This window comes from Parus major, chromosome 3 (assembly GCF_001522545.3).
Source record: "Parus major isolate Abel chromosome 3, Parus_major1.1, whole genome shotgun sequence".
Taxonomy (NCBI): Eukaryota; Metazoa; Chordata; class Aves; order Passeriformes; family Paridae; genus Parus; species Parus major.
The window spans coordinates 97,741,812-97,758,234 of NC_031770.1; the positions used below are offsets into that span (position 1 = coordinate 97,741,812).

The 16,423-nt window shown below is 37.2% G+C and overlaps 1 protein-coding gene across 1 annotated transcript in view; it reads right to left on the minus strand.

Moving 5' to 3' along the window:
* MBOAT2 (membrane bound O-acyltransferase domain containing 2) overlaps positions 1–16,423 on the minus strand; it is a 91,958-nt gene that overhangs the window by 14,094 nt on the left and 61,441 nt on the right. Inside the window, exons 6-10 of the mRNA XM_015622700.3 lie at positions 10,140–10,194; positions 9,172–9,355; positions 3,282–3,474; positions 768–871; positions 356–420 (exon numbers count right to left, since the gene is read on the minus strand). Coding sequence (XP_015478186.1) covers positions 356–420; positions 768–871; positions 3,282–3,474; positions 9,172–9,355; positions 10,140–10,194 — 601 coding nt within the window. The remainder of the gene's footprint in view (positions 1–355; positions 421–767; positions 872–3,281; positions 3,475–9,171; positions 9,356–10,139; positions 10,195–16,423) is intronic.

Here is a 16,423-nt window from a genome sequence, read left to right on the forward strand (position 1 = left end):
GCTAAAAATAATGCAGAGCTTTCACAGGCTGAGATGTACACTTTGCCTGCTGCTCTCAGCAACATGCACTGGCTGAATGCTAAGAGAGGGAAAAAAGATGCCTCCGCAGATTAACAGTTTTAGGTTCCCTATGACCTGTGAAGAAAAACAGTTTCTATCATAAACTGATAGTTTACACTAAGAGAAAAGTCCTAAACTCAGAGGCTTTAATTCAAGTATTAGAAGAAGAATCTCCTGCACAGCTGCTAAACAAGTGATGTTTTGTGGGAGTTAGCTTCAAATGTTATACCATCTTCACAGAAATATTTATCCAAGATACTTCAGTGGAGAAACACTTCCTTTAAGAAATAAATACCTTTTCAGCCAAAGAGCTGTTTGGATATTCCAGTTATCAAGAAACATCTTGAAACTTGTGGAAAACTGTAAAGTAAAAAAAACCTAATTATTTCCATAACTGCAGAGTGTCACAATGTGTTTCAAAGTTATTGTGTATAAATTATAAATCCTCCCATCCAAATTTGTGATGAGTTGAATAAGTTATTTACTTCACTTATAACCACAAAATACTATGGAAGTCAATTGACAAGTAGAACATGTTCAAAACAGGCTATTTTCCACCCTTTCCTAAAGGTGTGAACACATAATTTCTGACCTAATTAGAACATACTCACTTATCTAAAGGAATGAATGCATAGAAAATGTTACTGAAATTAAGAGCAACTACCTACAGGGACATGTAGGTTTTTCTGAAAGAGCCAGAAACAAACCTCTATTTGCTGGATTCTCAGATTTGATATTAGATCCCAACGTGTAACTCCATTTTTATCGTAGCCTCTAAAACCAAACCCTGCTGCATTATTAATTGCATCTGCTGCAATGAGACAAGAAAGAACCAATTAATTATAAACTGTCTGTATTACGAATTGTGCATCACACAACATGTAACTGGTTCAAAACATTAATCATATTTTAAAGACTACATTTATTTTTTTCTTTTAAATACTGAGGATCTGAGGATGACTTGAACAAACAGAAAACAATCTAATTAACGCTGGCTTCCAATTCAAAAACTTGCACAAAAGCTTAAGAATGAGAGGTAGCACTAGCTACTTCAGAGTACATATGTTCCCTGTCTCCCATACCACCTACATAGACCTGCTTGAACAATCAGACAGAAAAACAAACTCAATGAGATGCGTCAAGACTACAAAACAGTGGCTGGTTATAATCATTTGAGATAGCAGCTCAGTGCTCAGATGCATGTCTTTGTCTTCATTATGCAACAACAGTGATGCTTAAAGCATAAAGATTAAATTGTGTGATTCCCTCTATGCAGGTGCACATTCACAGCACCTCACAGAGAGCAGTGTGAACCTAACAGAAGAAAACAGTGATTTTCTAAGGAATGCAGAGCTCATCGAACTTCCACTAATGGCACAAGGCCACTGTTACAACACCTTTGAATGTGAAGTATTTACACTTCAGCATGTCAAATGTCAGATGTTCTAAGTAAACAATATTTTTCCCTAGGAGAAAAAGCTGCTACTGTCATCTGGACTATGCAGGAAAATGCAGGGATCTCTACTGCCTGTCACTTTCAGCCATCACCTTCACCTGAGCTTTGTTAGCTCAAACACTAACATTTCCTCAACTGTATTTTTCAAATACATACAAGCAAATGAGTTGTTTTTGAATTTATAATATTTTTACTCCCTTGTGAATTTTTTAAAAAAATATCTCCAGAAACAACTACATTTTCTGCCTTACATCTGATGTTGCTATGCCAACTTCAAACACTGGGCAATAGTTTTATGCTCAGTTAGAAACAGCTGGAGACAAGCTCCATAATCTTTCACAAGCTAGAATGCAAAGACTGTAACTAGAGTAGAACTCATCTTATTAACTAGCATTTTAGTATTCATTTTAAGTAATTAATTTCATTAACACTTTTAAGTGTGAAGAAATAGTAATGTACAACTCACAGATCTAACATCCAGTAAAACTGTTAAAACCCCTCACATTCTACTACCATTATAAATTTAGATGAGACAAAATGGAAGGAAGAAGGCTAGCAAACTAGAAGTACAGAGTTGGCATAGTTTATTTTCTTTGGTATTTACCAGAGGAATGCTAGCTCTAACACTGCTAGCAAATGCACAAGGAGGAATCTAACTGAAGTATTAAAGGCAAAAAAAAAGGCCAACTAAAATTATTCACTTTTCAGATGACTACTACTATTTACAGATGATGATATGGGTGTATAAGAGCGCAATATTCAAAAGTATTTATTTCCACAACAAGCCCCAGAACAACTATATCCAGACAAGCTGAAAGCATTTCATTCATTGACCAGGAATGAAACCAGCAGCTGTAAATGAGTCATGCTGCTCTGCTATCCTAAAGCTTTCTTTATTCCATTGTTCACACAGATTCTCTCTCAAAAGAACTATGAAACAAATATGTAAAACTGGAGAGGAGGAGGAAGCTGATGAAATCTGTTGTGTGAGCCACTTTCAAGATGTCAGATTACTTAAATAAAGCATCTTCCTGTTGTAGGCATATTTTTTTAAAAAGTAACATGAAGGGAAATGCAAAATATTCTTTAAACTATATAATCTATTCAAGTGTCTTAAATAAATCACTAAGCATTTTATCCCACCAGCCATTCAATCTTTTAGCTAAAAAAGAGTAAAACTGAAGTGTCACCCATCAAACTCTGAAAACACTACCTACAATTAACAACAGTATCATGTATCTGAATTTCAACATATTAGTTTTCCTTCATGATTGAATAACAACAATATATAACATCAATAAAAGCAAATTACTGACAACTAACCACAGAAAGAGGTTAAAACTAACTTTGAAGATATACCAAAAATAAAGGTATCAAAATAAATTTTAAGAAGCCCCAAACAAACAGAAGGATTGTACATCAGACTAGATTTACTACTACATTTTCTTCTTTTAAAGTTATTGTTCATTGAAACAATGCCACTCTCCAAAACTCCTTAGGTTTCACTCAGACTTGCAAAGGAGACTATGATCTCATTTATAACACTCTCCCAACACTGTGCTTAGATTTCTGGCAGCTTTTGTTTCCCAATAAGAATGATACTGTTCAATGTACTTAATAGCTTGAAAGACTTAAATGCAATCAGGTTTTCCTAAGGCCTCAAGAGGGCACTGCCACTTTTTAATACACACTTTGTGTGCACATCTCAGATGGCTCTCAGTACATGCTCTTTCTGTTATTATTATATTTTTAAATGTATACTTACCTAAAGTCCATGCAAAATAATACTTGGGTCTGGCAGCCATAAGAGACACATACAGGTAGAAAAACCTTACAGGCCATGATGCTGTAGCTCTGAAGTTATCATCTATGTTGTATTCCACAGGCAAAGTTTTTGTAATAGTCATGTGGAAGAGTAAGGACAGTCCACAGATCAAGAGCTTCTGTGCCACGGCTATCTGAAAATTTAAGAGAGATTCTGTAAGCTTCATTTTTTTGTTTATCTTCTGGAAACAAAGGAAAGTTATAATCTTCCTTCCCTATACAGATATATACATATGCTAATTTCCCAGTAATATATATACTAACAACTTTATAATAGTTTATAAAAGAATTGCTATTTTATAGAGACTCAAGGAATATTGATCAAGTTGTGAGCATCACTGCTGGCCAGCACAACAAATCCAGTCTGACTATACCGAATCACTAAAAGCCCTTTGAATAACCAGAGCACTTTTTGCAACTCAAATTTTTTTCTTAGTCTCTTGTCAAACTACTACAGCAATTAAATTGTTAAGACATCATAACAAAAACATATAATCTAGGACAAAGTAATATTATTACTGCAGAGATTCCAAAATAATGGCAAAACTTGAATTTTTTTTCAGGACTCTTTTTTTTTCAGAACATGCAGATGTTCAATTGCTGCCCAGCTCAATACATCCATCACTTCTGTTAGATTGTCACAGCATCTAAATCCTAAACCAACTAAAATGCTGAAATGATTTATGAATTTCAGGCCAAATTTCAGCCAATCAGTTCTAGATAGACCTGTTTTCCCAGTCAGAGTGATCAAGCTACAATGGGACAAATAATATGCTCACAGATCTGTAAAAGTGTATTGTTCAGATAGGACCTAACCAAATTTTCTCAAAACTCAGCTTTGATATAACCACCACAATAAAGAGTATGTATTTTTGGTATAACTTTTCTAAGGATCCATATAAAACAAACAGAGCACTATATGTTTACATATAGAGCAATATATATGCCTAACAATGACTGTTCAAAGTCATTAGCCTGATCCATGTCCCAAGGGCAGATACCACGTTTTGTGAAAGTCCCCAGTAACATACTAAACCAAGCACTAACAAATGAGAAGTTTGAGAGCTAATTCATTTAAATGTGATTTTCAGATTTTTATTTTATGTAATCTTGATATTGAAACATTACAGTTTTAATTTGCATTACAATTATACAGATACTAAACTTGACAGGAAAACAATCTACTTTTGTTTGAAGCATCAGAACAAAAATATATCCAGAATCTGTCTATACTGCTTCCAGTACACCCACCCAAACTTGTAAAGATAACATCCTGCTTCACTAAGAGTTCAGCTCTACATCTAGTTCCAAAATAAAACTCCATCATACGGAATGGAGCAGTAAATGTCCTGCTGAAAGCACATACTTTGGCAAGACAGACAGTATCAAAGATTCACCCAGTTGCACAGATGTAAGAAGTGGTACAATCTGATGTGACTAAAAATTAGACTTGGAAAAGCTATAAAACAGTGAGGGTATTTTTGGATATTGCATTCCAAAATGCATTTCACTTGGCTCATCTCAGAAGGTATTTCAGAGAGGATCAGGAATCTCAGCTATTTAGAAAAACACCAGCCAGATAATTCAGGAGGTGACTACCTATTTATGGTTAAAGCTGGTGCTTAATTATTTGTCTCTACTTTCTAATAAACTTCATTTAATAATTTATTCTATTACAAGAGTTCAACATGAAGAGCATTCATTTCCTAAAAGCATTCCTTTGTTACTCTAGAACTATTAAGAATCTCTCTCTCTGCTACAGAAGAGGGCAAGTTCAGTTGGCATAACACCTTCAGGATCTTAAATAGAAATGAATGCTCATAAAATCAGTTACTACTAAAACTAATGAATTTTTCATTCTGGTATGCAGTATGTGACAAATGTAAAAGTCTGATATTTGTAAGCATCAGAAGGCACCACGCCAAGTTCTGAAGATATTTGCAAGGATTTAAGGCCTAAGCCATAATTACAAGTCATGTTCAATTATGCAGGAGAAACAATATTTATAAGCTGGTAACAGTAACATGCAAGTTAAAACGTAAGTATGAATATAAAATAGGTTATTTCCATCTGAAGATGACCACAAAGTCTCAAAAAATGTTTTGGCCACTTATCTCTGTTCAACAACTTGCTTTGTGCCACTGCTTCTATTTAACACTTCTATTAGTAAAAAGATGTCATTCACCTGCCTATTCAATGCCAAACATGCTTTGTATTTCTATGAATTTCTCTTAATTAATTGGGGAGGTGAAAACACCTCCTTTAAGAAAGAGCTTCAGAATTTGAACAAAATTTATTTTAAGAAAAAAATAATGAATTTGTACACTACTCTGCCATAAATTAAATTTTTTTCCATTTTTTAAATTGCACTACTTCACTGAATAATTGTAAATCCCAGCACAATGACACCACTTAGAGGGATCAGAATCAGGAATAATAGTGTCTTTAGAAAACTGTGGTGGAGATAAATCCCCCACCTCTACAAAGTTGGGGAGCTGCTGTTTCCAGCCCAGTTTAAGCAGAGTTTCTGAAGGCCAAGCCAAGCACAGGCTGCAGTGCAAAGCAGAGTCCTGCCCTGCCTCCACTCCTTCTCTCCAGGTTTGCTTTGTGCTTCTTAGGCTGAGTCAAATCAGACAAACAAATCATAAAAACCTAGATTTTTGGGAGTTTCGATGGGGGGGGTGGTTTGTTTGAAATTTTTTTGGTGGGAAGGTGGTGGTATGTTTGGTAGGTTTTACTGGTTTATTTGTTTGTTTTTTCACAAGAAGCTAGTTTCAGACTAATCAAATTATCTGAATCAGACTACAACACTGTGCACTGACACCAACAAAACCATTGTTCAATTACCTATTGAAATGCATTTGGTAAAATATTCATTCACTTCCTATTGCTTAATTAACCAGGTTATTAATAGAACTTTCTTTGCCAAGGCATAAATGGGCAATCACTGAATTGCACAGTCACATTCAGGGGTTGGTCAGTTTTTACAAGGATGAAGTAACCTGAAGTTTAATTTCATTTATTCTATAAAGTTTTTAACATAGCAAAATAACTGTTTTGTTAAGTAATTAAAAGACAGTAAGATGCAAGATAACTTTGACCTCAGAAGAAATACAAATTATTTTACAACAAAAAGGTAAAAAGACCTGTCTTGTCTAGTTTTGATGAGCAACTGGGTATACCTGTATAAATATATCAAATATGATCAACACTGGGAAGGGAAGGAGATACTTAAGCTAGGAGACAGTGCCAGAACAAAACTAAACGTGCATAAATTAGATGGGAATGAAATTAGGTTGAAGCTAGATACCTAATTGGAGAAAGGGGCTCAGGAGAAGCTTTCTAATTGAAGAAATAAAGGTAAAACACTCACAGAGGTCAGAAATTTAAGAAATAAATTACTGCATAAACGTGTATAATATATAAAAACAGATTTTAAAAAGTAGAGAGGAATGTTCAAAAATTTTATTTGAATGAACTTGTTCTTAGGTTGATAAAGATTCAGTACATTATACATAATATTGAATGATAATAAAGCACATTATTCTGGGGAGGTTGGTATCTCAGATAAAAATTATAGATAACTAAGCAAGAACATTATAACCTGTAGGAAGATTCTGCATAATAAGCAAGAAAGCAGAAATCTGCTGACAAGAATCTTGTATTTTAAGGGTAGCCATAATAAAAAGAAACTTACAAAGACAGATATTAATTTCTGAGAGTTGACACCACTTTGAGCACCAACAACTGATAGCTTGCAAAAAGGCACAATAGGAGGGATATGAGAAGTAAGTTTTAATATGATGACTTGATTCATTTAACATGCAATGAACACAGCAAAAGTACTAATCCAAGTTAACATCATGCAGTCAACACACAGTATAGAGGAGGAGGCTGGCATGAACTACTTTGGTTATGTAATTATATTTTACAAGAAATGAAACTTACTGTAACTCAGCTCAAGGATTCTTTTTTATTTATGGCATTAACATTTGCTGATCCCCACTACATTTAAAATTTTTTTGAGTTACCTAGAAATTTATTCTTCTTGAAATAATAATGAATTTAAAGTATTAATATAAAGTTAATGGTATTTAAACATTCTTCTAGAACAAGAAAATGAATATTTGAATTGATACAGCAAATGCAGTAAAATTGTGTCATTCATCTTTCTCCAAAAGCACACAATACTCACTGGTGTTATAAAATGCAGCCAAGTTTCTCTGATACCAACTGGGAGATGAAGTATCAAGAACATAAACAACTTCTCTTTGTTTTTATGTCAAAAGCTAATGCAGCATAAATTGCAAAAGTTTCAAGCATCTTAAGAGCAATTAATTTTAACAAAAACCACTTACCTGAAAGAAGAAGCCATCATAGATTTATATTTATTTCTATTGACCTTATGCATATTACTAGCAAGATTATGTGGTAAAAAGCCAGGAAGTCCTATCAGGCCATCAGTAGATGTGTGTCCAGAAGTAATGATACAGGCAGATTTGGTTTACCTCCATTCATTTGCAATAATTTTACTACATGACACTTCTCTGCAGAAATAGGATTTTGGTACACAAGACTTTACTGGGCTAAAACAATGCTTAGAAATGTAAGTGCCTGCAACTTTGACAATACAACATACCAAAGCAGAGCATGGGCCATGTAATGGCAACCCACACAAGGAATTCTCCCGTGTCTTTTACCCTTCCTAACTTGTTCCACAGCTCACTTGTGTGAGCTCATGCGCTCTGTCAACTTGTGGAGCACCTTCAAGTGTTATCCTCCACCATGTTTAGATTCCAGTTGTGCAAGTTACTACAATCACACAAGATGGGTAGGATGGAATATGCAAAGAGTCTTCACACACTTTCCAGGGATGGAAGTGGTTGGAGATGCCCCAACCGACTGGGAAGCAAGCACTCCCTGTTGGCCCAGCTGTGGGGCTGTAACCTCCAGATTGTAGGACAAGACAAGATGCTACATGTGAGAACATCTTCATCTGCTCCAGCAACAGTTGGTCTCAAGATAAGCAGAACATGGGCAACTGGCGCTGGAATTAGCAAAAGCTATCCATGTGAAGTGTTCCAATTGACCCCATGAAATATCTGCTTCTTATGTGAGGTAACAATTATCTTAAGCACATGCAAACTTAAATGCCACATATATTACTATTTAAGATGATATGAAAAGAGTGAGAAAATAATATGCAGTACTTATTAACCTAATTGGACCAAATTCTAAAAGTAACAAGTTTGTGAGCTTTTAATTCAAATTCAGGTCATACAATCTCTCCTGTAAGGCATGATCAACTGGACTATCTTCTCCATGTATTTGGTCTCTTCTCCAATAACAGACCACAGAGAAAAAAAGACTTATGTGGCTCAGTATACCATTCACAGTGTTATGGCCAGTACATCTTTTACTACACCTTCAGATCAAAATCCATCTTTAATACCTCTCTACATGACTGCAAGCATGAAAAATTAAACTGTTTCTATGACTTTTTCAATTTGTTACATATGACTGGGTTTTTATGCACACTATATGCTTTGAAGTGATCACACATGAATAGTTTTAAAGATGGCTTTTTACCATATAAGCTTGTTAGGAGGCTCCAAATTCATCTGCTTTTATCCACAAGATCCAGACTGGAAACCATGGAGAAAACCTGCCTTTAAAAAATAAGCATATAACTTTTTGAATAGGGAACTATTCTGCTGATGAATGAACTCCAGATACAGCTCAGCAGTGATGCCTGTAAATGAAGAGTGCAAACCAAGCTTTCCATGCAATGATTACATAAGCATCAGCACTGCAAGAGTCATACATCTTACATTTGGGGAAGGATCCGTTTGTTCATACTTTGTATCTTCCTTCCCATTCGCTTCAGACTGTTGCAGCTGGTATGATCTGCCTTCAATGAAAGTAATATAGTCTTTGTAAGAGCACAACGGGCCTGCCAGGATACCCATGAAATTACAGTTGTAACTTAAATACTCCAGTAGACTTGGCATGCGTCTGTAATTCAAAGACAAGCAACTCGTGAGATGGATTGTGTAGTTCTTCAGGATTTCCACAGCAGGAAAGGTCATACTCCATGCCATTGCTCACTCTGACTGCAGTAAAAACCACATGGACAAGAGCAGTTTGTCTGTCTTTTGTAATCACAGCTCAAAACATCCTACACAGTGTTTCTTTCCAACCCATACTGAGTATTTTCACAGACCTTCTGAACTCTACTGAGTCTCTCCTTGCTCAGTAGAGGAATTCGACTGAAGCTGAGCCTGAGGAAGGAAAGGGAAGGCTGTTTTCCTAAGTACTTGTTCAACTGTATTAAGTTCTCTATTTTTCCCTCAACAATTGAATGAATAAACAAAGGTTAGTGTTAACTGGCAATAGTTTCAATTAAAGCAAATGTCTCAACAGTCTTTTGTCCAAAGCAATATACTATTTTCAAGTGTCCTGAATAAAGAAATGAGAAAAAACAAGTTAAATACTGAAAAACAGAATTTAACAATGATTCTTCACCAGCTACTTCATATGTGTACTGTTTACTAATCTCCTGATATGGCATTCATAGACTGCATAGAACTTAGAATATTTTTCCTAAATAACTATAAAACCTACTCCTAGTTATATTTTTGAGAAGAACAGATGTACAAATTAAACTAAAAATATATAAAAACACAGATCTGTTTTACATGAGCTTGTAAACTCTGTCTTGAACGTGAGCTGTAGAAACTGCACAGAGTATTAATAAAGCACACAAAACACCCCCAAAGCAGGATGTCTGAAAGCCTACCTTACAGCCAAACACCTCTGTGATGGAGTCAAGTCTTCATTTTTCCGAAACATTCCTAGGAAAGAGGACAGGAAAAAGAAAAAAATAAAGAAAAGCTAAACCCCCCCCCACATTAATTAGCAGTTTCTTTACTCAGAAGAACTAGCTTCATGCTGCAATGTAATTTCTTAATGCCTGAAGAAATTTCAGAGCTATTATGTCACATAACATTTTTGCTGGAGTAGGATCAAACAATTCTTACTGACAAAATTACAAACTCTCGTATCTTCAGTTATATCCAGCAGTGCCTAAACATGAAATCATGTGGAATTCAGGAAAGAATTAGGACAACTTGAAAAAAACATTAACAAAAACAATTCTCCTACATTGGTCGGGACCTCAAAGTCTGCAGGTTGTAAAACCCTTTATTTCCAATTCTGGAAACAGGAAAGCCCCAAACATTGTCATTAGTCACTGTAGTTTTGATGCATAAAATGAACACAGTCCAAGAGAGATTTCAGCAATTCAAAACTTACAGCAGACCTCAAGAACAGCTTTGTACTGCAAGTAAAGTTTGTGACCAAAGTGCAGTGAAGCAGGCATGGCAGGAAAGGGTGCCACAGCCTTTTTTTCTGAGCACTAACAAGAAGCTCTAACCCCTGCTAGCAGAAGGGGGCAGTCCAAGTCTTAAGTTTAGCAGCAATCAGAGTTTACCTTCTTGCCATATGTGACTATTTCTGAAATGCTGGCAACCTATCCCTGAAAAAAGTCTTCAAAATCTGTACTCCCATGAAAGAGAAAAGTGAAAAATTTCAACATTTTCATTTATTATGAAATACACTAATTCAGGAAAACAAAAAAAAGTAGAGCTCCCTCCTTTAGACAGCCCTGGCTAATACCAGCCCACTCTGAATTGTATTCAGAATTCCAGTTAGAATGACCACTTCAGCTCCTCCTGCAGCCTACTCTAGTGGCTCAGACACTCTCGCACATGCAGCCATTTCCTGCTGCTCATATTGGCATTGTTTCTTTGCCATTGCAAGTACTAAAAACTTGATGCACATAGCTCCCTAAAGGAAATCAATTTTATGGGATCACACTTCAATTATCTTCCTCCACAGCAGTGCTTAAACGCAACAGCCAATTCCTAATCACGTTTGACAAAAGAGCAGAGCAATATAAATATGAAATCCTAACATGCTTTATGAAAATAGGTGCTTCTATAGAAGATACTCCTCCTCTCATGGAACAGTTGCCTTTAACCCCACTCCTTGATGCCAGTAAATGCAGAAGGGAGCCCTTATACTTGACCCAGGGTAAATTTCAACTGGAGACAGTTTTTTTTAAGATATCAAAATCAGTCAGCCTTATGACAAAAAAAAGATTGAGGAGCTGAGGGGAAGTAAAAGCTAATTTAATTCTATGACTCATGGAAACATTTGTTATCTACAAAGATAATTCTGTTGTCTTAGTGTGACTCCAGTGTGGCCATGATCTTCACACACTTATGACTTCAAAACCACACTTATAGTGTTCAACAAAGCTGAGAATACAGAGGGGTTACCAACTTGCCATCTCCTCTCTTTCTCCATGATGTGGGAAAATGCCTTCCTTGGTCCTGATCATTCACAGTCGAAAGTCATCCCCATTCATACTCATTCAAGGCAAGAAACTGAAGAATAAATTATCACCCCCCCAACTTCATGCAACACCTTCTCTTCCTCATCACTACATGTTCACATCTTCTCCTTGATTCTGTAGCAGACTTCTATGCTAATAAAGGCACTGAATAAAAAATGTGGAAGAAGCATTTTGAAAGATTCTATAACCTTTAAGGCCATAATATTACAGTTCTCAGGTAGTGAATCTCTGAATTTAATACAAACAGAAATTTAACACAAAGACACCTACAGATGGATATAGATCCCACTAGTGAAGTGTCCCATACAGAGCCTTCAGTCTCTCACAGCCCACACAACACAAACTGACTGGAGAAGAAGCCTCCTTTGCCATTATATACCATGTCAGTATTTTATCCTTAAGTTAGAAAGAGGAAGCAATCACCCAGTGTGTCCAAATGAAATTGCATAAAGCCAGATTAGACACTAAACAAGACATTAATTAGTCAAATGAAGTATTTCACATCACTGATGTGCGTCTCAGTTTGAAAGATATATATCTGCCAGGGAAGGCAGGAGCCTCTCTTGGAATGAAAATGTAAGCCTTCTCCCTCCAAATTATTATAATTTTGAAATTAAGGAGCTGTCAGGCAAAGACATGGCGATAGGAGTAACAGTTCTTTACCAGTATTTATAACAAAGCCAACAGCAGCTCTGGCACTCACACCAAACAGAACAGGACCCGTGACCCTCCCGGCCGCGGGCGCTCTCCCGTCGCTGCAGTTCCGGGCACGGCCGCCAGGGGGCGCTGCTGCTCCCGCCGGGCGGAGCGGGCATTCCTCCCCGCCGGCAGGGGGCGCTGTGCGGCGGGCTGAGGCCACACGCGGTAATGGCGGCTCGGCTGGGACGGGACGGGACGGGAGAGAGGCTTTGCTGGTCAATCCCCCCTGGGGCAGCCGGTCCCGGTGTTTTAGCAGGATTTACGGAAACAGCAAGCTGGGCCGGCAGGAATGAGAAAAATCCTGGGGTGGTAGCAAGATTACCAGACGCTCCGGACCTGTGGCTGGAACCACGGGAGGTCTCGGCAGGCAGGGCGTGCGCGGCTGCAGCACAGCAATGGGGACGGGACAGCGGCACCCGGCTCCCAGCAGGGCGGAGAGGGGCTAAGCCCAAGATCGCGGCACTCGAGCAGACGAGGATAGTTCTCTCATTTAGTGATGTAGGTGTTAAAAAGAGCTCAGCACAGCGGCTGCTCTCACGAGGCAAGACTCACCCACAGACGGGATGAGGCAGTACCGGACTAGGCTCCGGCGGTGACAGGGAATCCTCTTCGCAGTGAGTCACCTGTTCTCCTCCGAAACCCAGAGCGAGAGCCCCAGCAGCTTCCCCAACCCCCACCTTTTTGCCTGTCCAAATCTCCAGGTATCCTGTCCCCTGAGTTTGGCCACTCTTGTTTTTCTTAAGTACCCGGAAGTACCCAAGAGTATCCTAGCAACTTATGGGAAAAAATTCCCTAAGTACAAAAGAAAGAAGCCCAGCCCCCAACACTGACATGAAAAAGGAGGAAAAAACCCTCAAACCTGGAATAGAAGAATCTAACCACTGAAATACAATCTGTGGTTTTGGAGAGGTAGGAGGAAAGAAACCGTGTATTTAAAACATATTTCAGTTATACACATACATAAATACATATGAAGTCATTTAAGGCCCAATAACTTGGTGAGCAATGCACTTGCTGTCTCAAACATACTGCCTCCAAGTAAGCCTCCATTAATTTTTCATTTCCCTATCTCACTAAGGTTTCCCTCCACCCAGCAGATTCTTTGAGGTCAGGTTAGTGGCTTTCCCTGTTGGGTTTTTTTAAAATGCTTTCTCAGTGCCTGGAAGGCCCATTTATAGTTTTAGCACAGCATGCAAGAACATGATGATCTGTTGTACTCTTGAAAGCTTTCAGGAAGCTATCATTAAGATTTTTTTTAGATCACAGGAAACAAACATAGAAGAGGTGCTCTTACATTGATGCTTACTCAATATGAGATGAATTAATACATATGTATTCACTATTTCCCAGGCCCATAGGAACAGAGACCTCATAAACCATAGCTGTTCCCTATCTACTACACACCAAAGATGAAGAACTCCCACTTCAGCAGCACACTGCTGGCTAGGGAACTCATGAGGTTTTGTAACATTCCTCTGGAGATTTTGAGAATTGCTCTCTTGTGTCCTAAAGCAGACTACCACAACAACTGCAGCTCTTACTACCAAATCACACAGCTGAGATTAGAGAAAATGGGTTTTATTAAACTTCTGTTAGAGAGGTGAAACAATTTGGTCACTCAGCAACTCTAACTATCTTCTCATCTGTAAAGCAGGAAATACTCCTATGTTCCTTCCTTGGTAAAAGAATTTTACCATCATCAGTAAAAAAAAATTTCCCAAGTGGTCTAGATCATGAGGAAGTTCCATCTTTACATTCCTTCTCGAGAGCCCCTATCCTAATGGTAACAAACCCAATACCCTTAGGCACACAGCACTATCCTGCCACACAGACTTTATTATGGGATATTATGACTGTTTCTGGGCTCTCACTACAACAGTGTTTACAAACATATCATGGCATCACCCCAGCTTTGTCATTAAACTTATCCACATCTGTATTTGCATAGAAATCTGGCTAATCTGTAACTAATAAAATCTTCGACATAGTATTATATATTAATAATAAACAGATACTATTGCAGGCTCTGTTGCAATTACAGTAAATTTTGTGGTTCTAAAATGAATCACCAGCTGAGCCCAAATGTATGTTGTTATTAAAACATTTCAAGATCCAAAGACAAAAACCTACGAAAAAAGCAATAAAATTTTTAAGTCTTAATATCCAGAGAGCCATGCAAGCAAAATGCAGGTACAAAAATATAGTTGAAGACTTGGAAGGGGAAAAATACAATATAATTCCATTAAACAATAAGGACACATACGATAAAAAAATAAAATTGGTAACTGATACTGAAACAATAATCACCATGCTCTCACTGTCATAAGAGGGACACATTAAATTTTTTTTTTAAAAAAAGCAATAGGTAATTGGAGAGAGAACATTATAAGGAACTCGTAAACATCATAAGAAAGCAACAATTTACCAAAAAAAACCAAAAAAACCACCCACAAAACAGCAGCACACCATGGCAGTTTCACTTATATAATTATATATATATAAAATCAAAATATTAGAAAGCAATTGTTCAACAGCTGCAATTTTTTTTTCTAATAAAATGAAATTCCTATTTCTCCCTTAATTCTTTATTCACCTGAAGTGTTGCATAAATAAATCTAAATTTTGCCATAAAAATTAATAGGGACATCAGCAGTTTCCAAATTACATAAAAAGAAATTCTACCTTTAGAATATACATGTGAGATGCCAGGGGTAATCAGCAAAAAATACAAAGCAAGCATTAACACAGTGATTACTCATTTTTGGCATTGCTCATTTGAGTAACAAGGAACTGCAAAGTAAGAACTATCAAAGACTGAAGCTAAAATGTAAACCGGAATACATGAAAGGCATACTCCAAATCTCTTCAGGTGTAAGTTTGTGATCCATGGAAACTTCTGAAAAGTCTGTATTACACAGCAAGCCTCAAGTACAGAATCACAGAATAGGCTGAGTCAGAAGGGACCCACAAGGATATCAAGTCCAAACCCTACATAACCTGCATTTAATTTCCCTGCTTAACAAAATCCCCCATGATAAGAGCATAAGGGTGTAACAGTTATAGGGGTAGCTGTTATTTGTGTATGGGATCCATAGTAGTTTTCAACTTGGAAACTAGGTATGGAATCATATCCACTTAGCTAGACAGATACTTGAATGTGCAGCATGAGTGAGTGGTCTTTCTGGCTACATTCAGTTCACTCCAGGACCTTCAAATGAAACCAGCGTAACATAAACTGGCTGCCCTGGAAAGATCAAGTCCAGAAGACTGGCTTTTACCAAAATCCAACCTAGCTACCACCAGAATCTTGGAAGTTTACCAGGAACTTCCAACACACAACACTTTTTTTTCATTACTCTCCTTGGATGTACTGGTAAAAAATGAAGGAAGAAAATAAAGTAATTGGTGATTAATATAGCCAAGCTGATGTGGCTAGAGGCTCAGAGTGCCATTAATCACTTAGTAGAAAGATTTGCAACATTATCTCCTCTCTTGTCAGTATATCTCTGAGTAATTTCCAGTGGAAGCATGGACCTTTGTAGAGTGAACAAAAGTCCACTGACAGCAGGGCTTGTTTTCATTAATTTGTCATGAAGGATCCCTTTTAGGTTGTCCAAGCCTAAAATACTTTGCTTTAATGCAATCTTAGTCTCCCCTGTACATCTTTTCTTAGCACCTACCGACACCAGACTATGAATTGCTCCTGAATTCACATTGGTCACAGCAACTTTTGAAAGTCATGTTCACACTGCAACTATGACCATACAACCCAAGGTATCTGCTAAACTACAGACACAGAGAGAATTTTTTCCAATTTACTGTTACCTATTCCTCAAGGGCTGACAAAGAATTTTAGAGGTCAATGAGGAACAATGTTTGTTTAAGACTCCAACTATAATTCAGTGCTACCTATAAAGAAATCCAGAAGAAAATACAAATTACCTGAATTAATTTATGTAGCAAAA